This window comes from Sciurus carolinensis, chromosome 9 (assembly GCF_902686445.1).
Source record: "Sciurus carolinensis chromosome 9, mSciCar1.2, whole genome shotgun sequence".
In the NCBI taxonomy this organism is placed as follows: domain Eukaryota; kingdom Metazoa; phylum Chordata; class Mammalia; order Rodentia; family Sciuridae; genus Sciurus; species Sciurus carolinensis.
Genome location: NC_062221.1, coordinates 91,430,642 through 91,455,609, shown reverse-complemented (window position 1 = coordinate 91,455,609; position 24,968 = coordinate 91,430,642). Strand labels below are relative to the sequence as shown.

Here is a 24,968-nt window from a genome sequence, read left to right as displayed (position 1 = left end):
GTATCACATAATATGAGAAGAAGGTATATGTAGCACTGTCTAACAAAAGATTACAGGGAGTCTTGCTGTCTTTCATTTCTATTATAAGCTCTCACTGAGCCTGGCTTCTAGCTTCTTTTTGCCTTATTTATTTGCTGGGGGTACCATCCATGGCCCACAAATAAAACCAGGCTTGGTTGAGCTATTAGACATGGAAATTTGGCTCTCAGGAACTGACAATCATGAGAGATTTCCTGGAGTATGTGGTTTCCCTACAGTGGTTCACCACCAAGTTGCAGGCCCTGCTGGGATGACCTGCTAGAGCAAAATGGCTTGCTTAACTCCACCCCATCCTGTTTCTCAGGAAAGAAGCTCCTACCAGTCTTCCTTTGATCTATATTGCTATAAATTAAAAAAAACATGGACTCCTCCATTGTTAGAGCCAGTCCCTTATGGATGGCTCAATTGGTCATGCCCCTGATTCAAAAGATAATAGTTTCTTGTTGTTTTTTCTATTAAATAAATTTCTTAGCTATTATTTCACAGCCAGCCCATCCCTCCAACAGGAACCCTTTTCCTCATCCACGTGGGGCCTGCAGTGATATTTATTAATATTTTAGATAGTATTATGCCAGCATATTAAGGCTTTTGATGGGACTAGAATATGTCCTCAAAGATAGTCAGTTGGTAAGGGGAATTTTTCAGTCAGTTTTGTATTTCTCTATACCATTGTATAAATGAGGAAATATTCCTTTAAAATGAAGGCTTCTATTGAGAGTCTTTCAAATGAAAACAGATATATGTAAGTGTAAAACATTGCTACTCATGACTTTTATGTTCTTGGATTTTTCTTTCTATTTTACTGGATGAAATCTGTAATTTTTTTTCCCCTGAAAGGGCACGTGAAAAAGAATCTTACATGTCTGAAACTGTCCTTATATATGATTACAATTTATATTTTATAATTCAAATCTGGACTGTATTCAACTTTATTTTTCCTCAGAATCATGATAACTTTGTTTTTATTGTCTTTTAATGTTGCACAATACAATTCTAATGCCAGTCTAATTTTTAAGAATTGGTAACATTGTTTATCTTTCTGGAAGCTTTTAGAGTTTCCTCTCTATTTTATAGAATGTTTTCACTTTTTTATTGGTGCATATTAATTATACTGAATAGTAGGTTTCATTATGGAATGTTTGTACATACCGAAAAACAATTGCTCAATACATGCCCCATGCTCCTCTTCTACTTACCCTTGATCCTTTTTCTCTACCCTAATGATCTACCTTCTACTTTCATGGAGATCTTTTTTTACCCCTATTTTTCCCTCTAGCTTCCACATATGAGAAAAAAATATTACATACAATTTTCTCTGAGTCTGACTTATTTCACTTAAAATTCTGGTCTCTAGTTCCATCCGTTTTCCTGTAAATGACATAATTTTGTTCTTTTTTGTTGTTTTCGTTTTAGTTAGTAGAGTGTATTTTGACATATTTATACAAACATGAAATAATTTTGTTCTTTATAACTGAATAAAACTCCAAAGTGTGTGTGTGTGCGTGTGTGTGTGTGTGTGTGTGTGACATTTTCTTTTATCCAATTCGTCTGTTAATGGACACCTAGAGTGATTCCATAACTTGGCTATTGTGAGTTATGCTGTGAAAACATGGGTATGCATATATCTCTAAAGTATGTAGTTGAATTATATGTTAGTTCTAGCTTTAGCTTTTAGAGGAGCCTTAATGTGATTCCCGTAGTGGCTGTACTATTTATATTCCCATAAACAGTGTGGAAGAGTTGCTTTTTTCCTTCCATCCTTGCCAGCATTTATTGCTATTTATCTTCCTGAGGATTGCCATTCTAACCACAATGACATGGGATCTCAGTGTTTTTTTTTTTTTTTTTTTTTTTTTTTTGTGGTGCTGGGGGCTGAACTCAGAGCCTTATGCATGTGAGGCAAGCACTCTACCAACTGAGCTATATTCCCAGCCCCTCAGTGTAATTTTGATCAACATTTTCCTTATGGCTAAAGATGTTGAATTTAAAAAATATAATTGTTGGCTATTTGTACTTTCTTTGAGAAGTGACTGTTCAGTTTAATTGTCCACTTTTTGATTCGGTTGCTTTTTAGTGTTGAGTTTTTTGAGTTCTTCGTATATTCTGAGTATTAATCCTCTGTTGGAAGAGTAGCTGCAAAGGTTTTCTCCCATTCAGTCTTTTGCTCTTCTGTTTCCATTGTTGTGCAGAAACTTTAATTTGTTGCCATCCCATTTATTGATTCTTTCATTTCCTGAGCTATAGGGGTTCTGTTCAAGAAGTCTTTGCCTATGCCTGTGTGTTGAAGTGGTTCATCTATGTTATCTTATAATAGTTGCCAGGTTTTTGGTCTTATATTTGAGTCTATGATCCATTTTGAGTTGACTTTTGTTCAGGGTGAAAGACAGAGATATGATTTCCTTCTTCTACATGTGAATGTCTAGTTTTCCCAGCATCACTTATTAAAGAGGATGATGTATGTTTTTGGCACCTTTGTCAAGAGCCAGATGACTGTAGGTATGTGTTATTTTCTCTGTGTCTTCTATCTTTTTCTATTGGTTCTTATGTCTGTTTTTATGCCAATACTAGGCTGTTTTTGTTACTATGGCTTTGTAGTATAATTTGAAGTTGCATATTGTGATGCTTCCAGCATTGTTCTTTTGCTTGTGATTTCTTTGGCTATTCTGAGCTATTTGTTCTTGCTTATAAATTTTAGGATTGCCTTTTCTAGTTCTGAGAAGTATGTCCTTGGTATTTTGATAGGGATTGCATTGAATCTGTAGGTTGCTTTTGGCAATATGGACCTTTTAGCAATATTAATTCTTCTCCATGAACATGGGAGACTTTTTTCATTTTCTGGTGATGTTTTTAATTTCTTTTATCAGAGTTTTGTATTTTTTCTTGTAGAGGTGCTTCACGAACTCTTTCATTAGATTTCTTACCAAGTATTTTAATTCTTTTAAAACAATTATGAATGGAATTGTTTTCCTGATTTCTTTCTTAGTGGCTTCATTATTGATATATAGAAAAGCTGTTGATATTTGCATGTTGATTTTGTATGCTGCTACTATGTTGAATTTTTTATCAACTCAAAGTTCTGGTGGAACTTTTAGGGTTTTCTATATTTAGGATCATGTAATTTACAAACAGGGATAATTTGACTTCATCCATTCCTATTTGTTTTCCTTTTATTTTTCTTGTCTAATTGCTTTGGCTAAAACTTCAAGTATTGTACTGTGTATGAGTGGTGCTAGTGGACATTCTTGTCTGGTACTGATTGTAGGAGAAATGCTTTCAGTTTTACCCCATTCAGTACAATGTTAGCTTTGGGTTTGACATATGTAGTCTTCATGATGTTGAGGCAAATTCCTTCTAGCCCTAGTTTCTTCAAGGTTTTTATCATGGAGGACTATTGAATTTTGTGAGAAACTTTTTCTCTATCTATTGAAATAACATATTATTTTTGTCCTTTGTTGTAATTATGTAGTTTAATTACATTTATTGATTTGCATATATTGAGCCATCCTTGCATCCTTGGTAATGAAACCAACTTGATCATAGTGTCTGATCTTTTTAATGTGTTTTTTAATTCCATTGGCTAACAATTTATTAGGGATTTCTTTATGTTCATCAAATATTACTGGTCTGCAGTTTTCTTGAAGTCTCCTTATGTGGTTTTGTGTCAGGGTGATACTGGCGTCATAATATTAGTCTGGAATTGTTCACACCCTTTCTATTTCATGGAAGAATTTGGGGAGCTTTGGCATTAGTTCTTCAAAGATCTGGTAGAGTTCAGCTGTGAATCCATCTGGTCCTGGGTTTTTCCTTGTTGGGAAGACTTTTTATTAGTGATTTGATTTCATTGCTTGTTACTGATCTGTTTAGGTTTTATATCTTCTTGGTTCAATTTTGGTAGGTAGTATGTGTCCAAAAGTTTCTTCATTTCTTCTAGATTTTCCAATTTATTAGAATGTAAGTTTTCAAAATAGTCCCTCCCTAATGATACTGTGGATTTTAGTGGTGTCTGCTGCATCATATCCTGTTTTCTTATAATTTTATTAACTGGTGTGTTCTCTTTCTTTCTTTTGGTTAGTTTGGCTAAGGGTTTATCAGTCTTCTTTACCTTTTCAAAGAACCCACTCTTTATTTCATTGGTCCTTTGTATTATTCTTTTGTTCTCTATTTCATTAATTTCAGCTGTGATCTTTATGATTTCTTTCCTTGTATTAGCTTTGGGAAGGATCTTTTCTTGTTTTTCTAAGATGCAGTGTTAGGTTATTTTGGGTCTTTCTGATTTTTTTTTTTTTTCTTTTAAGAAAGGCATTCATAGCTATAAACTTTCTTCTTAGAACTATGTTTGCTTTGTCCCATGGGTTCTGATATGTTGTATTTCTATTCTTGTTGGAGTCTAAGAATTTTTAAATTTCTCCCCTCATTTCTTTGATGATCCATTCAACTTTAAATTTGTGTTCTTCGATCTTTATATGTTGTGTAGTTTTGTAATTTTCCTTGTTGATTTCTAATTTCATTCCAAGGAATTATCTAATAAGATCAAGAAATTATTTGAAGCTTTTATATTTTCTAAGACTTGCTTCAGGGCCTAAAATCTGATATATTTTGGAGAACTATGATCACATGAAAAAATATATTTAGGTATTGGTTGAAATATTCTGTAGATGTCTGTTAAGTCCATTTGATCTATAGTATATTTTAACTTTGTATCACCTTTGTTACTTTTGTCTGGATGACCTACTAGGTGTATTGAAATCACCCACTGTTAGTATATTGAGACCTCTTTGAGACTTCATGTTGAGTAGTATTTAGATATACCAACATTTGGAGTACACATGTTTACAGTAGTTTTATCTTAATGGATGGCTCCTTTACCAATATGTAGGAACCTTTTTGTGTCTTCTGAGTAATTTTGGCTCAAGGTTCATTGTTGAATATGAGAGTACCGATTCCTGCTATGTTTGCATAGATTATTTTTAATTCTTTCAGTGTCAGTTTCTGGATGTTTTTGCCAATGAGGCAAACATTATTTCTTGCAGGCGGCATATAATTGTGTCTAGTTTTTAATCCAGCCTTTTAAATGATAATTGAAACCATTTACATTCAGTGTTATATAGAGAAGTGCATATTATTTCCTGTCATTTTGTTTTATTTCTAATGTTTCATTGGATCCTACTTCTCATTTACTCATCTAGTCTTCTAATGAGATTTAGTCTTTCCTGAGATCTCTTGCTTGCTTTTGTTTTCTTCTGTGTGTAGGACTCCTTTATCTTCTGCAGTGCTAGCTTAGTGGTCATGAATTCCTTTAGTTTGTATTTAGTTTGGAAAGATTTTATTTCCTTTTTGATTCAAAAGGATAGCTTTGCTGGATATAGCAAAGGTTGGTAGTTATTTTCTTTCAGGGCTTGAAATACATTGATCTAAGCTCTCCTGGCTTTTAGGTTTTCTGTTGAGATATGTTATTTTGATTGGTTTGCCTTTATAAATGAAGGTATTTCTCTTGCAGCTTTCAAAATTATTTCTTTGTTCTGGAGTTTTGGCATTCTAACTATAATATGCCGTGGAGAGATTGATTTCTAGTCTTTCCTATGTGGGGTTCTAAATGACTTCAGTATTGAATTCCATCTTATTCTAAGGTTTGGAAAGTTTTCTGCCAGTATTTCACCATATAGGTATATAGGTCAGAAATGCCATTAGCCTGTATCTCTGCTGCTTTTTTGATGCCTAGGAATCTTAAGTTAGATCTCCTAATGTTGTCCCAGAGTTCTTGTATATTCTGATCATAGTTTCTTACTTTTTTCTTTATTACTGTCTGAATATTCCAGTTTGTCCTCCTTTTCTTCAGGTCCTTAAATTCTGTCTTCCACTTGAACTAGTCTATTAGACTTTTACCTAAGATTCTTGAATTATTGGGCCTTTCATTTCCAAGTTTTCTGTTTGGTTCTTTTTCACAGTCTCTCTTTCTCGATGTGTTCATATCCTATATTGTTGTTTAGTTCCTTCCTTTGTTCTTCTTTTGTTTCATTGATTATTTTAACAATTAGCTTTTAAAATTCTTTTTCCAGCATTTTTTCCACTTTGGTATCCATGGGATCAGTTATTGAGGAGTTAAGTATATTTGGAGGCATCTTATTACCTTGTTTTCTCAAGTTTCCTGTATTTTTACACTAAGATTTGCATACCTATCAGGATGGAGCTCTTCCATGTTATATGGGGGTATTTTTAGTCTGAGTATGGCAGTCCCAATTGAATTCACAGGCTCCATGCTGGGATGGGGCATTGTGCCCATTCTTTTCATGTCTAGAACAGCATCCTAGTCTTCTTAGTGGCTCCATGTCAGACCCAGAGGCTGGAGATTTCTCTGGTAGCACAAATGTGATGGTCCTGGAGTTTGTGCAGCCCAGAGGCCAGAATCTACCTTGGTGCAGGCGATGTCTCTGTATACTCGAGGGGGAAAAGCCTGTGTGTGGTGCTGTTAACACAGATCTCACTGTCCTTCTCTGCCTCCATCAGGTTGTCCTGAAAGCTTTGCACTAGGTTTGCTTACTGAACAGTCTTTTCTGCCTCTTCCTTCTCCAGAGAGATGCTGTCTGGAGTGTCTTCCACCTGGCAGGCTGGTGTGTGTAGCCAGGGGTCTCTGCTCTGCTCTGAGTGCTGCAAGTCTGGGTAAAGAGTGCACTACTCTCCTCTCGGCTCCCTTGGCTGCCCATAGCAGTTCTCACAGCCCTTCGGTCACTAGGCTCTCACTGTATAATTCAGAGCTATTCTTCCATATCAAATTCGCTGCAATCTTCAGGAGTGAGAAGATGTTGGAGTTTAACTTTCCTGGCACTGCCAGCTGAGGTGTGACTTTCACCAAGTGGCTACCAGTCAGGGCATTCCACTTAAACATTGAAAAACAACAACAACAAAACAAACAAACAAACAAACAAAAAAACCCCAAAACCAAAACAAACACAAAAACAGAACACTTCTTTCACACTAGCAATTTTGGTCTGATGTATTCTTCTGTTTTCAAAATGATCTTTTCAGGGCTGGGGTTGTAGCTCAATGGTAGAGTAGAGCGCTTGCCTGGCACATGCGAGGCACTGGGTTTGGTCCTCAGTACCACATAAAAATTAGTGAAATAAAGGTATTGTGTCCATATACAAATAAAAATATTAAAAAATTTAAAAAAATGATCTTACCTACTCTACCTCTCTCTCTCTCTCTCTCTTTCTGTCTCCTGTGCCAAGGATTGAATGTAGGATTGCTTAACCACACCCCTAGGCCATTTTTTTAAAATATTTTATTTTGAGACAGAGTCTAAGTCGTTTAGGGCCTTGCTAAATTGCTGAGCCTGGCTTTGAACTTGTGATCGTACTGTCTCAGCCTCTCAAGCCTCTGGGATTACAGGCATGCTCCACCACACTTGGCTTTTTTTCTCTGTTATGGTGCCCCCTCTCCCTTCCTTGTCCTGGCAGCACATGTGTAGGTAGGTTTGGAACTGAACTCTTTCTCATTGTCTGAGTACCCAGGATTTCCGAGTTTCTCCAAGTGTCTGTTAGTTTATGTTGGTCCTCAATGTATTCCCCCAGGTATCCACCTCACTGTGTGGGTATTCTCTAGCTGTTTTGAATTTGAACCATGGAGAAGTTGCAAAGTGCAGCTTAGCACCCCTGTACTATCCTGATCCCAGTCTGTAGTTTAAAAAATCCTTCACATCTCGAGTTTGTAAAGTAACTTTGAGTAATGGGATATTAGAAATCTGTTGTGTTATACCACAACTAGGGAAAAATAAAAATACAATATAAATGTATAAATACAATTTGTGTGTGTGTGTGTGTGTGTGTGTGAGAGAGAGAGAGAGAGAGAGAGAGAGAGAGAAAGAGAGAGAGAGAGAGGGAGAGATAGGGAGAGGCAAATACTGGGAACTGAACTCAGATTGTACCTCTGAGCCTCCACCCAGCCCTTCTTTTTTTATTTTATTTTTGATACAGAGTCTTGCTAATTTACCCAGGCTGGCTCAAACTTGGGATCTTTCTGCCTCAACGCCCTGAACAGCTAGGACTATGGCATGTGCATCCGTGCTCCCCTAAAAATACAAATATTAAAGTCCAGAATAGAAAGGACTAAGCTTTTAAAAAAGTATGTATTTTTAATTTTAATTGATGCAAATTGATTTATAGTAATTGTGCATATTTATGAGGTAAAGTGTGACATTTCAATCTGTTTATATAATGTGTCATCAGATCAGGGTAATTGTATTTCTGTCACCTCAGATATACATAATTTCTGCAGGTTGGGAACATTCAAAATCCTCTCTACTAGCCTTTTTTTTTTTTTTTTTTTTTTTAACTTATAATTCCCATTTTATTTTTTTTCCAGAAGATAGCTTTTCTTCACTCATTAAGGACCCAGTTCCTTACACAGGCCTTGGTGGAGGTCGTGGGGCAGGACCAGCAGGTCTAAAATGGGGTGGGGGTGTTGGGTCCTTCCTGGCTTCACGAGATCGATTCCTGACCACCTTGCTGTGAATGGCACAACTCACATAGCTTCACATAGAGCTTGGGAAGCACATAAGCCTCGAAGACACTTGCTTCAGAAATGTCCCTGACGGCTGCGGCCTCTACAGTGTTTCGAATGATGAACTTCTTAATGGCCTTGTCCTTGGGCATGCACCTGGCACAGTTTGTGCAACGAATAGGCTGCACATGGCCACGGCACTTTTTGGCATGACCATTATTCCTTCTTTGTTTGGTCATCTTGGAAGTGAGGACCTGAGAGAGTCTACCAGCTGTTTTGAAATATTCGATTAATTATTAATCATGATTCTACTACTCTGCTGTGTAACAACATTGGAAGTTGTTCTTCCCATCCAATTGTAATTGTACCCCTGTACCCATTACCCATCCTGTCCATCTCTTCCTCCTCTGCACTCTTCCAAGGCTCTAAGAACTGCTGTTCTACTGTCTACTTCTTTGAGATCAACATTTTAGCTTCCATATATAAGTGAGAACATGTGCTATTAGTCTTCTGTGCCTGACTTATTTCATTTAATATAATATCCTCCATGCTCATCCATGTTGCTACAAATGATAGGGTTTCATTGTTTTTTTCTAACTGAATATTTCATTGTGTATATATGCCATATCCTCTTTTTTCCATTCATCCTTCAGTGGATATCTATACTTATTCTGTATCTTTGCTATTATGAGCAGTGCTGCATATGATGTAGATAGCTCTCCTGTAATTAATTTCAGTCCCTTTGGGTTGTTCAGTATATGTTCAGTTGTTGAGTTGCTGGTTCATATGGTAGTTCTATTTCTAGTTCTTTAAGGAACCTCTATTCTGTTTTCCATACTATCCAAACTAATTTAACTTCCCACCAACAGGGTACAAGAGTTTCTCTGTCTGTATTCTTACCAATATTTGCTGTTTTTGGTAATAGGGAGGTGCATCATTGTGGTTTCAATTTGCATTTCCCTGATGATTAGTGATGTCAAGCATTTTTTTTCATATACTTTTTGGCCATTTTTTATCTTTTTTAGAAATGACCTTTCCCAAGTCATTCATCCATTTTTAAAAATAAGATTATTTGCTCTTTTGCTAGTCAGTTGTTTAAATTTCTTATATATTCTGAAAGTTAATTTGTCAGATAAATAGTTGGCAAATATTTTTTCCCATTCTGTAGATTGTTTCTTAACTGTTATTCCCTTTGCTGTGCTAAAGCTTTTTAGTTTAATGAAGTCACACCTTACAACAGACTGAGGTCTTTTAAAGGTGTTTTCTTCTAAGCAAGAAGACCAAAGTGAAGATTAAGGATGGTTTTTTAGGAGATATAAATTGTGCTCCTTAGGAAGCACTGGAGTGTTATTAAGGCACTTTCTTGCATACCTGAGATACATCTTACTTGGTGTAAAATTCATTTTATACACTATTGGATTCAATTGCTAATATATTTTTTAAAAATATTTTTTAGTTGTCAATGGACATTTGTTTATTTACTTTATTTACTTATATTCAGTGCTGGGAATTGAATCCAGTGCCTCACATGTGCTAGGCAAGTGCTCTATTACAGAATCAACCCCAGCTCTCAACTGCTAATAACTTTTTTTACATGTAAATTCATGAGAGATACTGGTATGTGGTTTTCTTGTAGTCTGTGTAATTTTTGTTATCAGAACAACATTGGCTTTATAGAACGAGTTAGGAAATATTTCCTTTGTATTTATATTCTGGAAGAGATCATAGAGAATGGGTATAATTCTTCCTTTAATATTTTGTAGAATTCACCAGTAAACACATATGGGCCTGGGACTCTCTGTTTTGGAAGGTATTAAGTATTAATTCACGTTTTTAAAAAATTTAAAAAATTTTAAAAAATTATTATTTTTTAATTTATCTTTTAATTTTTTGCAGAACCGCATTTTGATTCATTGTACACAAATGGGGTACATCATTTCATTTCTGTGGTCATATACCATGTAGATTCATGCCATTCGTGTAATCATACATGTGCATAGGGTAATGATATCTATCTCATTCCACCATTTTTCTTTTTTTTTTTTTATTGTAAACAAATGGGATACATGTTGTTTCTCTGTTTGTACATGGCGTGAAGGCATACCATTTGTGTAATCATAAATTTACATAGGGTAATGTTGTTTGATTCATTCTGTTATTTTTTCCCTTCCCCCCACCCCTCCCACCCCTCTTTTCCCTCCCCTCTATACAGTTCTTCCTTCCTCCATGCTTGCCCCCCTCCCTAACCTTAACTCTAACCCTAACACTAACCCCTCCCACCCCCCATTATGTGTCCTCATCCACTTATTAGTGATATCATTCGTCCTTTGGTTTTTTGAGAGTGGCTTATCTCACTTAGCATGATATTCTCCAATTTCATCCATTTGCCTGCAAATGCCATAATTTTATCATTCTTTATGGCTGAGTAATATTCCATTGTATATATATACCACAGTTTCTTTATCCATTCATCAATTGAAGGACATCTAGGTTGGTTCCACAATCTGGCTATTGTGAACTGAGCAGCTATGAACATTGATGTGGCTGTATCTCTGTAATATGCTGATTTTAAGTCCTTTGGGTATAAGCCAAGGAGTGGGATAGCTGGGTCAAATGGTGGTTCCATTCCAAGTTTTCCAAGGAGTCTCCACACTGTTTTCCAGAGTGGCTGCACTAATTTGCAGCCCCACCAGCAATGTATGAGTGTACCTTTCTCCCCACATCCTCGCCAACACCTGTTGTTGCTTGTATTCTTGATAATCGCCATTCTAATTGGGGTGAGATGGAATCTTAGGGTGGTTTTGATTTGCATTTCTCTTATTACTAGAGATGTTGAACATTTTTCCATATGTTTGTTGATTGCTTGTAGATCTTCTTCTGTGAAATGTCTATTCATTTCCTTAGCCCATTTGTCGATTGGATTATTTGCATTCTTGGTGTAGAGTTTTTTGAATTCTTTATAGATTCTGGAGATTAGTGCTCTATCTGAAGTATGATTGGCAAAGATTTTCTCCCACTCTGTAGGCTCTTTCTTCGCATTGCTGATAGTTTCCTTTGCTGAGAGAAAGCTTTTTAGTTTGAATCTATCCCAGTTATTGATTCTTGCTTTTATTTCTTGTGCTATGGGAGTCCTGTTGAGGAATTCTGGTCCTAAACTGACATGTTGAAGCTCTGGACCTACTTTTTCTTCTATAAGATGCAAGGTCTCTGGTCTGATTCCGAGGTCCTTAATCCATTTTGAGTTTAGTTTTGTGCATGGTAAGAGATATGGGTTTAGTTTCATTCTGTTGCATATGGATTTCCAATTCTCCCAGCACCATTTGTTGAAGAGGCTATCTTTTCTCCATTGCATATTTTTGGCCCCTTTGTCTAGTATGAGAAAATTGTATTTATTTGGGTTTGTGTCCGTGACCTCTATTCTGTACCATTGATCTACCTGTCTGTTTTGGTACCAATACCCTGCCGTTTTTGTTACTATTGCTTTGTAGTATAGTTGAATATCTGGTATTGCGATACCCCCTATTGCGATACCCCCTATTGCGATACCCCCTGCTTCACTCTTTCTGCCAAGGATTGCTTTAGCTATTCTGGGTTTTTTATTCTTCCAGATGAATTTCATAATTGCTTGCTCTATTTCTGTAAGGTACATCATTGGGATTTTAATTGGAATTGCATTGAATCTGTATAGCACTTTTGGTAGTATGGCCATTTTGACAATATTAATTCTGCCTATCCAAGAACATGGGAGATCTTTCCATCTTCTAAGGTTTTCTTGAATTTCTTTCTTTAGTGTTCTGTAGTTCTCATTGTAGAGGTCTTTCACCTCTTTTGTGAGATTGATTCCCAAGTGTTTTATTTTTTTCGATGCTATTGTGAATGGGGTAGTTTTCCTAATTTCTCTTTCTGAAGATTCATCACTTATGTATAAAAATGCCTTAGATTTATGTGCATTGATCTTATATCCCGCTACTTTACTGAATTCACTTATGAGATCTAAAAGTTTTCTGGTGACTCATTCTACCATTTTTCATACCCCCCTCCCTCTCATTTCCTTCTGCATAATCTAAAGTTCCCCTAGTCTTCTCTCAGTCCCCACACACCCACCCCCATTATATATCATTCTCCACTTATCAGGGAGAACATTCGGCCTTTGGTTTTTTTGAATTGGCTTACTTCACTTAGCAATGATATTCTCCAATTCTATCCATTTATTTACAAATGCCATAATATTATTCTTCTTTATGGTTGAATAATATTCTATTGTGTATACATACCACAGTTTCTTTATCCATTCATCTGTTGAAGGGTATCTAGGTTGGTTCCACAATCTAGCTATTGTGAACCGAGCTGCTATAAACATTGATGTGACTGTATTACTGTAGTATGCTACTTTTAAGTCCTTTTGGTATATTGATTCACTTTTAAAAATAGATATAAACCTACCCAGAGTGTTTAGTTCTTCTAATTGGTATATTTAAATCATTGATGTTTAAATTTTATCTACCTTTTTTTTTTTTTACTGTTTTCTATTTGCTATCCTTTTTCTTTGTTCCTGCTTTGACTTTTACTCTTTTTTCAGCTTTTTGTGATTTTAGTTGAGCATTTTATATAATTCTGTTTTCTCTCCTTTTTTAGCTATCAATTATACTTCAATTTTTTAGTGATTGTACAAGATTTTGTAATACACTTTTACATCTAATCAGATTTCACTTTCAAATAATACTGTACTACTTCATGGGTAGTACAGTTATCTATAATAAAACATTCCTAGTTCCTCTCTCCTATTGCTTGTATTGTTGCCATCATCCATTTTATGTAATCAAATACGAGTGTATATAGCTACAGAAGCATACATAATCAAATACATGTTATTGTTACTTTGAGCAAATTGTTTTTTGTCAGATCACTTAAGAATAAGAAAAATAACTGGTCTGTGGATGTATGCCTGTAGTCTCAACTCCTTTGGAGGCTGAGGCATGAGGATTGCTTGAACCCAGGAGGTTGAGGCCACAGTTTCAAGACCCCATTTCCAAAAAACAAAACAACAGCAAAAGCTGCATTTTAAGTTCATCTTCAATTAACCCTTCTCTGATGTTCTTCCGTCCTTTATGTAGATTCAAGTTTCTGACCTATATTTTCCCATTCCCTGAAGGACCTTTTTTTAACATTTATTCGAAGGCAAGTATACTGGCAATAACTTCCTTCGATTCAATTTTTGTCTAAAAGAGTCTTTATTTCTCCTTCACTACTGAAGGATGATTTGACAGGTTACAACTCTACACTGATTTTTTTCTGTCACTCTTTTAAACCTTTCATTTCCCCTGTCATCTTGCTTTCTTAATGTTTGAGGAGAACTTTGGTGTATTTCTTATCTTTGTCTCTTTATAAGTAAGATGATTTTTTTTCTTTTGGCTTCTTCCAACATTTTGCAATTTATCTTTGATTTTCTGCAGTTTGAGTATGACAGGCCTAGTATTATAGTGTTATGGTCAGTTACCCTGCGTGCTGTTTCTCATGCTTCCTGTATCTGTGGCTTGGTGTCTGTCATTAATTTGGGGAGAATTGTTAGTCTTTATCGCTTCAGATATTTCTTCTGTTCCTTTCCTTTTCTTCCGGTGCTCTCATTATGCTTGTGTTACACCTTTTGTAGTTGTCCCACAGTTCTCGGGTATTCTTTCAGTCTTTTTTCCTTTTTTCAGTTTTGGGGGTGTCCATTGAGAGATCTTCAAGCTTAGGGACTCCTTCCCTAGTTGTGCCCTGTCTACTAATGAACCACCAAAGGCATTCTTTATTTCTCTTATGGATGGTGTTTTTGATCTCTAGCACTTCTTTTTGATTCTTTGTTAGCATTCTCATGTCTTTGTTTACAGTGCTTATCTGTATTCACCTGTGGTTTACCTTTTCCATTAGCGCCCTTAGCATAGCAACATAGTATTTTTATTTTTAAATTAATTTTAATTTTAATTTTTCATGGTGGTGGTGGGAATGGAACCCAGGGCCTCATAATGCTAGGCAAGCACTCTACCCTGAACTCTAACTTGTTTTAAATTTCTAGTCTGATGATTCTAATGTTCCTGCCATATCTCTTTGGTTCTGATGCTTGCTCTGTGTCTTCAACTGTTTTTTGCCTTTTAGTTTGCTTTGTGTATGTATGTGTGTATATATATATATATATATATTTTATGGTGGAAAACTGGCATAATGTACTGCATGAAAGGAATTCTGGTAAACCGAGTTTAGAGGTATGGTAGTAAGGTGTGTGGGGAGGGTATGCATTCTCTTGCTGTCATTAGGTCTCAGTCTTTAAGTGTAGTGCTTTTGGGTTTTTTCCCCAAGTAGGCTAGAATTGGTTTTTGACTCCTTCCAGGTAGGTAGGCTCTGATAAAACCCTAGCAGGTTAGGATCTGGTGAAATAATTTCTGTTGAGGATGGGCTTTCTTAAGAATAACACAATAAGGGGGGAAGTTCTAGGGAGTGACATTGACCAAATTATATGGTGTGCATGTATGAAGATGTAACAACAAATCCCATCATTATGTATGACTGTACTGCACCAATTAAAAAAAAAATTGAGTGAAAAAAATAATTCACTGTAAGAATCTGGCAAGCTCCTCTGGGTAAAATTTGCTGAAGTATAGAGACTACTCTATGAATATATTTCTCATATAATTTTATTGTGTTACAATAAGATAGCCCTGTAAAACTTGTTAACTATGGTTTTTTTAAACAGTGTCATCTCAGTTGATTTTATGCAAATTTAAATTGAAGCAGGGATTTATTTGACTGATATTCAGAGATTTAGTGTAGTGATGGATTCTGTTGTTGTATCTTTCTATTTAGTACTTGGACCATGAGACTGTTTCAGCCACATTCATCGACAGCAGTGGGCAGTTCGTTTTATCCCAGGCTACAGGCATTAGCCGAAATCCCTACTGTGGCTATGAACACCAGACTCTGTCCAGTCAGGAACGTTTGGAGGAGGACTCCTTGTTGGCCGCCTTACAGTGGCAGGGGCCTGATGTGGGCCTAGTGCCTTTCGTGAAGAGCACTGACCCTTCTTCTAGCTACTTTGTCATCTTGAACTCTGCAGCTTTCTTCAGGGTGGGAAGCCAACTGGAGGTGCTGGTTCATGTGCATGATTTTCAAAGAAAGCCCAAGAAGTATGGTGGAGACTACTTGCAGGCCAGAATCCACTCCCCGAAGCTGCGGGCAGGGGCTGTGGGCAGAGTCGTGGACTATCAGAATGGGTTTTATAAGGTTTTTTTTACTTTGCTCTGGTCAGGCAAAGTTAAAGTGTCCATATCTCTGGTTCACCCAAGTGAAGGGATCAGAGTTCTTCAGCACCTACAGGAAGAGAAACCTGACAGGGTTTATTTTAAGAGTCTCTTCCGTTCAGGAAGGATTTCTGAAACCACTGAGTGCAATGTGTGTCTTCCTGGGAGTCTACCCCTGTGTAACTTTACGGATCTCTACACTGGAGAGCCCTGGTTCTGCTTCAAACCAAAGAAGCTCCCTTGCAGCAGCAGAATTAACCATTACAAAGGTGGATACCTGAAGGGCCTTCTAACTGCTACAGAGAGTGCTTTCTTCCAGAGGTACGTGCTTCTTGCTCTAGGGGTAATTTGAATCCTTTTCTACTGCCCTGGTCACATTTAGGAGACTTTGTTGTTTTGTGCATGTATTCCTTAACTCTCTGAGATTGACCCAATTCAGGAGAGGTAGTGAATAAAAAACCCACAAAGTTGTATTTATAACCAGTGTGCCCTGCTACCCCTGCATGAGGTATTGATCCCAGGGCTTTGCACATGCTGGGCAAGCACTCTACCACTGAGCTGCACCCCCAGCCTTTTTACTTTTGAGAAAGGGTTTTTGCTAAGTTGTTTAGACTAGGCTTGAACTTGTGATCTGCCTGCCTCAACCTCCCAAGCAGCTGGATTATAGCATGTGCCACCATGCCTGGTTTAATTAGTGTTTTAATTAGTGCTTGCCAAACTAAAATTTATCTTTCATCCTTGAATTGTTGGTGTTTGCCTGATGTGTTTTACTTAAAAATACACACCGTATTAGTAGCTAGAGAGGCAAGGTCACTTATTCACAGAACAGATTTAAAAAATCATCCGAGTAGAGTGCTTGCCTCGCTAGTGGTATCTAGTGGTTAGGTTGTTGTTTTAGCTTCTTTGTGTCAAACTAAAAACAATTTTTAAAAAGTGACATAATTTTAGTTTTCAATCATATAAACATTTGTTGATGAATAGAAAAGAATATGGCAATGTTACTGGCATACCACAGCAAGCCATATAATTTTTAAGTTAACAATCATTGAATTATTGCACTATTTTGCTCAAATTCCTCTTTTGAATGTAAAGCATAAAAATTTTTTAGTACGACAATCAGTGTGTGGAGTATGGGCAGAATGGAATATATGGAAACAGTAAAAATTGAAATTTATGTTTTCTTCAACATTCCTTACAGTTCTGAAGTAAATTAACATTCCTAAGAAATAAAAAGGTATGTTGAATAGAGAGAATAACCTCCAATATTCTCCTGCACAGTATAATAACTGTGGTTCACAACAATTAATTGAATATTTCAAAATAACTGGTAGAGAGGATTTTGAATGTTTCCAACACAAATAAATGTCTGAGTTGCTTTTTACCCTGATCTGATCACTACACATTTCATACATGTATTGAAAAGTCAGTGTACTCCATAAGTATGTACAGTTACTACATGTCAATTAAAAATAAAAAATCTTAAAAAGTAAAAATTTATAAGAGCCATCTGGTCAAAAAGCACAATTTTTTGGTAGACAGTGTAAATGTTTTTAACTTTTAAATGAAGTCTATACTTTCTAAACTTTGCCTGATAGAAAGTTATTTTTGTTTAATACATCTGAGTATCCCTAAAGACTGCATAGTTTATGTCAGCTCTGTGCAGTGGAGGAAAAGTTACTGTCATAATGTTTGGTCTGTGGGATCTGCTGAAATCAAACCTTCTGCTTCCACTTCCTCTGTTGGTACAGGCAGTCAGTGTAAGTACATCTAGCAGAGTCGTAACATGCAGGCACAGAGCCAGCAGAGGGCGCCTGACTTACTGTATTTGCTGTAGCGTTCTTGAGAAGACTAGGTATAGTTCAGTACAGAGTGAAAACGAAACACAAGCGCGCGCGCACACACACACACACACACACACACACACACACACACACACATATTCCAAAGAAAAGAAAAAAACCCAACCAAACCAGAAGTTTTATTTTTAACTCTTCATTCAGATCTCAGACATGCTATTTATCAATGACTTGTCAGATTATTTCATTTCTGTGTTCTTTTTTTGGCCTATATGTGAACACTACCCAACTATCCCTTTTAGAGTTGTGTTGTCAGTCTACTTGGTGGCTTAGCAGAGAAAAAGAGGTACAGTTTATAATTATCCAAATTCCATGTGGAAAATAGTGGGAGAAAAGTTAGAGAATTAGTGAGAATCTTTAAAATATTCCTGATACTAAATCTTACAATCAAAAGCACATGTAAATCTAGAAGGATAAAATAATGCCTTTATTCCCATGCTTATTTGCATGTCCTGGGTGAGGACGGATGATGGTCTTGTAGAATCATTACAAAACTCTTCATATCTGGAAGTTTGCTGAGAAAATAATGTATGAGGTGGCATGTATCTTTGGAAACCAAACATTTGCAGAATTCTAATAGTTAATATTCCTACCTTTTTCTCTGCTCAAGTTCAAAATATTGCATCAGGCTATTTAAAAAAGAAAAAAAGAAAGATTGAAATTGATCTTTGGAAAAACTTTAGGGTGTGCTGTTTGAGCTCATGGTCTGAATATGTTGAACTCATACCTATATGTACCTCTTTTCCTTGGTGGCTTCTAACCTTGCTTAAGTTAGAAAGTATTAAGAAAGTTATTTTTGGTATTTGATACCTAAATAACAGGTGGACAGTTAAGTCAAGGTAATCTTTGTTCTTTACCTTAAAGGAAAAAATGTGTTTGTCTTAGAAAGACAGAAGTACTTTCCTTAAAAGATCCTATTAATGTAAGGGAAGGCCTTTTGAAAGAATGAGCTTATTACCTGAAAATTTCCCTTTTACTTTAGCACAATTTATATTTTTTCTAACTTTGTGTTAAAAAATTCATGTCTTTAGAAACATTTTAAGAATAATAACAGTGAACACCCATATAGCTTTTTCCTAGATTCATCATTGTTAATGTTTTGCTGCATTTGGTTTGTCTTTCTGTGTGTGTGTGTGTGTGTGTAATTTTTGCCCCTAGACCATTTGAGAGTAAATCAGTCATCATGTAACTGTACCCCATAAGTATGAATCTAAAAATGTGGACTTTAATATATTACCATAACACATTTATCACAATGGGGACTTGTATTATATCATTGATACAGTACTATTATCTAATATTCAATCCATGTTCAAGTTTTTCCATTCACCCTAGTAATATCCTTTGTAGTCATCTGTTTTAGCTAATCTAATCTGTGATTACACAGTGTATTTAGTTCTCTATTTAATCCAGGAGGTCTATTTAGCCTATTTTATTTTTTATGACATGGATAGTTTAAATATTGCTGTTTTGTTGAATTCCTTTACTTTGGGTTTGCTTTATTGTTTCTCCATGACTAGATTCAGGTTATGTATTTTTGCAGGAAAACTATAGAGGGAATTTTTCTACAAATATTTTTATGGGAAAATTATTATATAATTGTCATTTGATAATTCTCTAAGCTTATGAAAGTAGTTTATATGTGCTCTTTTAAAAGTCACGTTCTCCTTAAATATCACTTATCTCTATGTAACCAGCCCTGAATACATTCTTCATTACTTGTTTTTTGTATTGTCTCTCATTAGAAAGTCATTCCATGAAGAGAGAGATTCTGTGCGTTTTGTTTACTATGATAGCTCTTGGCATCTAGGACAGTTCCTGGCATGTAGTAGAAGCTTGAGAGTTATTTGTTGAATGAACACATCTATTCTGAAATTGATGAAACAATAAAAAAACATGACTGAATGTTCCTTCATCAAGAGTCTGGAAATTTAATTTTTAAATTTGTTTTGATCTAAGTATAATAGGTAATTATTGTGGCTCAGTATCTGTAATAGTTGTATCAGGTTCTTAGTATTCTTCTGATCTTCACTCTCCCTCAGTTTTTCATGCAGCCATTCAAAAAGAATCTGAACATGGATTCTAGTCCAGGGCTTGTCACAGGGTGAATGAGGTGCCATCCACGTCTTTTGAGGAATATATATTTTGGTAAGGGGGACAGGCACTTGAGAGTCAGAGGAATGATGAACAAAGCACTGCATCAGTACGTACCTGGAGGCAAGAGTCTTTTCAAGTGGGTCTCATCTCAGATCTGGCAAGGCCTAAGGAATCTGGCATTCTACGGAGTTGTGCAGCGTGAAAAGCAGGTAGTGACAAATTAGGCATTCTTGTCAGCGTGAGCTATTCTGAGTACTAGAAGAGTAAGTAATATAAGCCAGCATTTGTCCTTTTGGATTTTGCATTCTTAGGACTGGCTAAGAATATATAGTGTGTTGAAAACTTATTAAGAATATGTTAACTTCCTCTTCAATTTATATACCCATATAGTGTACTTATTACAAAAGACCTAGTTTGTCAATTATTCATATTGTTGGCTAACACCTTTTATCATAATAAGGCTCTGTAAAATCATATCCTTTTTTTCATGTGCAGATAAAGATGCATAACTGGAAATAAATGCCCCTGAATCTAAGCTTGTGCTTTTTTATTCCTCTTAAAGTGGTGTCAATATCAAAATGCCAATCAATTCCAGTGGACCTGATTGGGTGACTGTGGTTCCCAGGAGGATAAAAGGTAAAAAAAAAAAAAAAAAAAAAAAAAAAAAAAAAAAAAAAGAATGAGTTTGATGATTTATTGTTTTTCTTGCTAAATGGGTTGAATCTCTGTCATTTTGATATTATAAATCAGTTTGTCACTTTAACATGCCTGGTTACTTCTGACATAACTGAAAATATTAAAAACTGATTAAAAAAAACATTAGCTAGATCTTATGTGATTAATTCTGGGTTTTTCTATTTATGTTTATGTAAAAGTTGTCTTTCTCATCATTCCTTCCCCTTCTGTTTATCTTCTCAAGAGCCCATAGAGTTATATTGTTCAGTATGGTAGCTACTAACTTCATGAGGCTATTTAAGTTTAGATTAATTAAAATTAAATAAACATTCAGTTCTTTAGTCACACATAATCAAGAGTTATCATATTTGACAGCATTTTATGTGGAGTCTATAAACGATTGCAAAAAGTTCTGTTAGATATTGCTACACTAGAGATACTCAAGGAATGTGTGTAAAATTGGCATGAAAATTTTTTATTGGTTCTTTTTAGTTATATTTGACAATAGAATTCATTTAGACATAATTTTAAAGCATGGAATATAATTTGTTCTAATTCAGCCCCCAGTACTTCACCTTCCCTTCTGTTCTTCCTACCTTCTGTTCCCTTTCCTTTACTCTACTGATCTTTCTGCTATTTATTATTTTTTTAAATTAAAAAAAAAGTGTCTTGTGGATATACTTGATGCTGAGATTCACTGTGGTATATTCATGTATGTACATAGGGAAATTAGGTCAGATTCATTCCACTATCTTTCTCTTCCCTTCATTCCCTTTTGTCTGCTCCACTGATATTTCTTCTATTCTTTTTTTATACCTCCTTCCTTATTTTGGATTAGCTTCCACATATCAGAGAAAACATTTGACAGTTGACTTTTTGTCTATTTCACTTAGCATAATAGTCTCCAGTTCCATTCATTTACCAGCAAATACCACAAAGTCATGCTTCTTTATGACTGAGTAATGGCGTGGAAATTTTAAAAATCCAAAGCATTCAGTAGGGTCTGGGGATGTAGTAGTGCTTAGTGTGCCCAAAATCCTGGGTTCAATTTCCAGCATATGTGCACACACACACATACACACACACCCCCAAAACATACAGAAACTAAAAACTATTGAGTTGATGAACAGTAACTGTTCTCAAAGTGTGCATCAGTAATACAGCACTACTAGAATTGCAATTGCTAGAATTACGAATTTCTAGGTCCCACCTTAGACTGTGGCTGGTGGGACCCAGAAATCTGTATTTTAACTTTCCAGATCATTCTGATGCATTGCTGTAGGATATTAATAGTAAAAGGATGAAATTCAGAGGAGTGTGTTATGATTTTGCAGAATAGATGTAGCTAGCTATCATGATTTTTAGAAAGGATGAACATTATTATACAGATGGTGGGCGAGTTCCTTTTAGTTGAAAACATTAATAGTATCCCACACAGCAGATGTTGTAAAGCCTTTTACTATAAGGGCAAGGTATAAAATACACAGTGATCAAGTATAATGGGCAATTAGCCATACATGTGCCTTGTGTGAGTTGTGGGGAATTAATCAAAAGCAAGGACCACTTCAGTGGGGAAACCTTTCTTCTTCTCCTGCTGTTTGTGCAGCTTTGTTTCCCTGCAGAAGCAAACCCAGTGCAGCCAGATTTGTAGATTGTTTTTTTTTTTTTTTCATGAAACCCCAGAAATGTTAATTTAAAAGATGTGATATTTCCACATTTTATAGCATTAGCTTCCAATTCAGAATTCTCAAAATAGTGTGTGGGTTAAATAAAATTAGTCTGTGGCCCCAGTACAGGCAGGAAACTGTCAGTTTTATTTCTGGTCTCTACTATTGTGTGTCATAAGAAATCTCAGTCTTTACCTATTGAAAAGCTATATTGGTTTACTTAAACTAGATGAATCACAAGTTTTAGAAGGTAATATGTGAAACATCATTAATGGAGATACTTATCTATCTTAATTTCAGCCCATGGCCAAGATGTCAGTAGACATGATACCTCTTATAGTACTCCAACTACTACCATTTCTGACATCCTGAGGAGGCCCTACCCGAACACCACATCTACACTTCTTTTCCACAGCCCTGTCTGTGATGTCTCAGGTGCCTGTGAAATGGTTGGTGGAAGTAGCTTTTTTGTTTACTTCCACCTGACAGGAAGTGGTGAGGGTATGTGATGTACTATTCTGGTTAAAGGAAAGACAGATTCTGTAACTAGGAAGGCTCTTGATGGATTTTTAGAGGAATAAAACCTAAATCAGTAGGAGCAGAGTAGGCTAGCTTTCGTTGAGAAAATCATCTTGTACCAGGGAGGTAATTGTAAAGAAAAAGAGAAGGGCAGGAGCATTATGGATTTTCAAAGGAACTCCGCTTAGCAGTACCTCACTGAAATTCACTGCAGTGACCCACAGGGGGCACTCAAAGGCCCTGAATAAGGGTTCATATTTTTTCTCCTCTGCCATCATTTTGTTTCTGCTCAAATAATCACCTGTTAATTTTAGCACTCATTAGCTCTTAGCAGTGAATTCTGTGGAATTCTAATGACAACCTAATAATGATATCTGTCATTCCTTCAACATTCGTTAGTTGAAATTCTTTCATAAAGAAGTATTATCCCTTTTCCTACATTTATTTATATCAGCATGAACTCATCATAATTTCATATTTGGGTTATAATCCAGCTTAATTGCTTCCCCCCTCCTCAAATTGTTCCAGATTTGTGACATTGTCAATTGGAATTGTTACAGGGGTTTCCTATACCTTTGACATGTTCTCATTTTTTTTATGGAACACTTTACTTTCTAGCACCATCAGATACTCTAACCTCCTCTTCTGTTTTTTTTTTTTTTTTTTTTTTTTTGCCATTCCCTGGATGTGTTCATAATTTTTACACCTTTATCATTTCACTTATGAAACCTGTATTTTGGAATTTGCACTCTATAAAATTTTGTTATATTTGTTTTAGTTAATTAACTCCCCTATAAGGTAATATTATTCCAAGGTTCCTATTTAGAGTCTAGTGGATTGCTTGAGATTGCCAGTAATACCTTCATGTATGGGTATAATTGCAGTCAAGGGCAAAAAAAAAAAAAACCAAAAAACCCAGTTTTTAATTAGAGTAGGCTAGCTTATGAAGACCAAGTGTTTGGTTTCTGACAGGCTTTTAAGTGTCAGAATTACTACTGAACTTCTATTAGCATTGTACTGTGGTCCCCAGACTATCACAACTAAATGACTCAGTGACCTTGATGGATTCCAACCTCACCAGAAACTTGAGCTTTTTTGGGGTGGGAGGCGGCAGGGAATGCTTACCTATTCTATTGAAATATAATACCCGAACTCTTAATTTACATTGTATCCCTCTTGTCCAGCTCTTTCTAAGTGGTTTAAGAAAATTTATTTTACTGCCTTACTATCCCTGCCCCCTCTCCTTTTGTTCCATTTTTGGGCCCAGATAGCCTTCATTATGGTTAATGATGGCATGGGATGACACCATTTGGAGGAAAATGTTAGCTATGGGCTTTAAAGGGAAGCCAGGCCATTTTAGAGAAGACTGGACATTATTTGCAAATCAAAGATAAACCTTCTGATTTTATACAGATATCTTCATATCTGCCTTTTACAAGTACCTTAGTGTAAACATTTCCTCTCACCAGCAATATTCAAGATAACCATAAAATTGAGCAGTAAATCTTTATTTTGATTTAATTTAATTCCAAATGAATAGAACATTAGGGGTTATATCATCAGTTTAAGAGACTTTCATATCTTAGTTACCTTATTATGAAAATGCATTGAGTTCAACAACTTCTGACCCCTTGACATGAGTCAGGTAATATTTTTGTTCCAATGGCCATAAGGGGGCAGCATAGGCATGTACATTTCACCTAAAAGAAAAAAATACAGTTGTTATTGTTTAAAGAATGTATGTCAGATTCAGTAATTGATTTGCTTTGCTTGACTTAACTCTGGTAGTAAATAATTAACAATTGAATGGAAATGGTATTTTTTCCTGTGTGATATATACATTTCTTTTTAACATGTATTTGGCACAAAATAGCCAAATTACCAAATTAAAAATTTTAACTTCAAAACCACTTTTAATTTACTCTAGTAAATGTGTTCTGTGGACCTGGGTGTTTTCACTGTAGCTCTCTAACCATGCAGTTTTGATGTGTGATGAAATGTGTGAGCTTGGGCAAGGTATAGTTACATGGAAAAGCCACACTTTACAACATGTTGAAAGATTCTTTTGTTTTTTGTTTTTGAGATGGGGTCTTGTTCTGGTATCCAGGCTGGTCTTGAGCTTCTGGGCTCAGAATCCTCCTGCCTCAGCCTCCCAAGTCGCTGGGGGACTAGAGGTTTCACCTGACTGAGAAAGTTTTTTTTATAAGTAAATAAACATTTATTCATCACCCCTCCATTTTCTGTATTAATCATATTTGCCAAAGTAAAGCTTTTAAAACACTATTTACCTTTCCATTTGGTCCCTGAACCTACAAAGATACACAAGGGAAAAAATGATTAGATCT

The 24,968-nt window shown here is 35.8% G+C and overlaps 1 protein-coding gene and 1 pseudogene across 1 annotated transcript in view; one reads left to right on the top strand and one right to left on the bottom strand.

Annotated features, from left to right (window-relative positions):
* The window catches only part of Nxpe3 (neurexophilin and PC-esterase domain family member 3), a 56,664-nt gene that overhangs the window by 23,729 nt on the left and 7,967 nt on the right, over positions 1-24,968 (top strand). Inside the window, exons 6-7 of the mRNA XM_047565218.1 lie at positions 15,376-16,130; positions 20,325-20,398. Of these exons, the coding sequence (XP_047421174.1) occupies positions 15,376-16,130; positions 20,325-20,398 (829 nt within the window). The remainder of the gene's footprint in view (positions 1-15,375; positions 16,131-20,324; positions 20,399-24,968) is intronic.
* Positions 8,435-8,774, bottom strand: LOC124993407 (40S ribosomal protein S26-like; annotated as a pseudogene).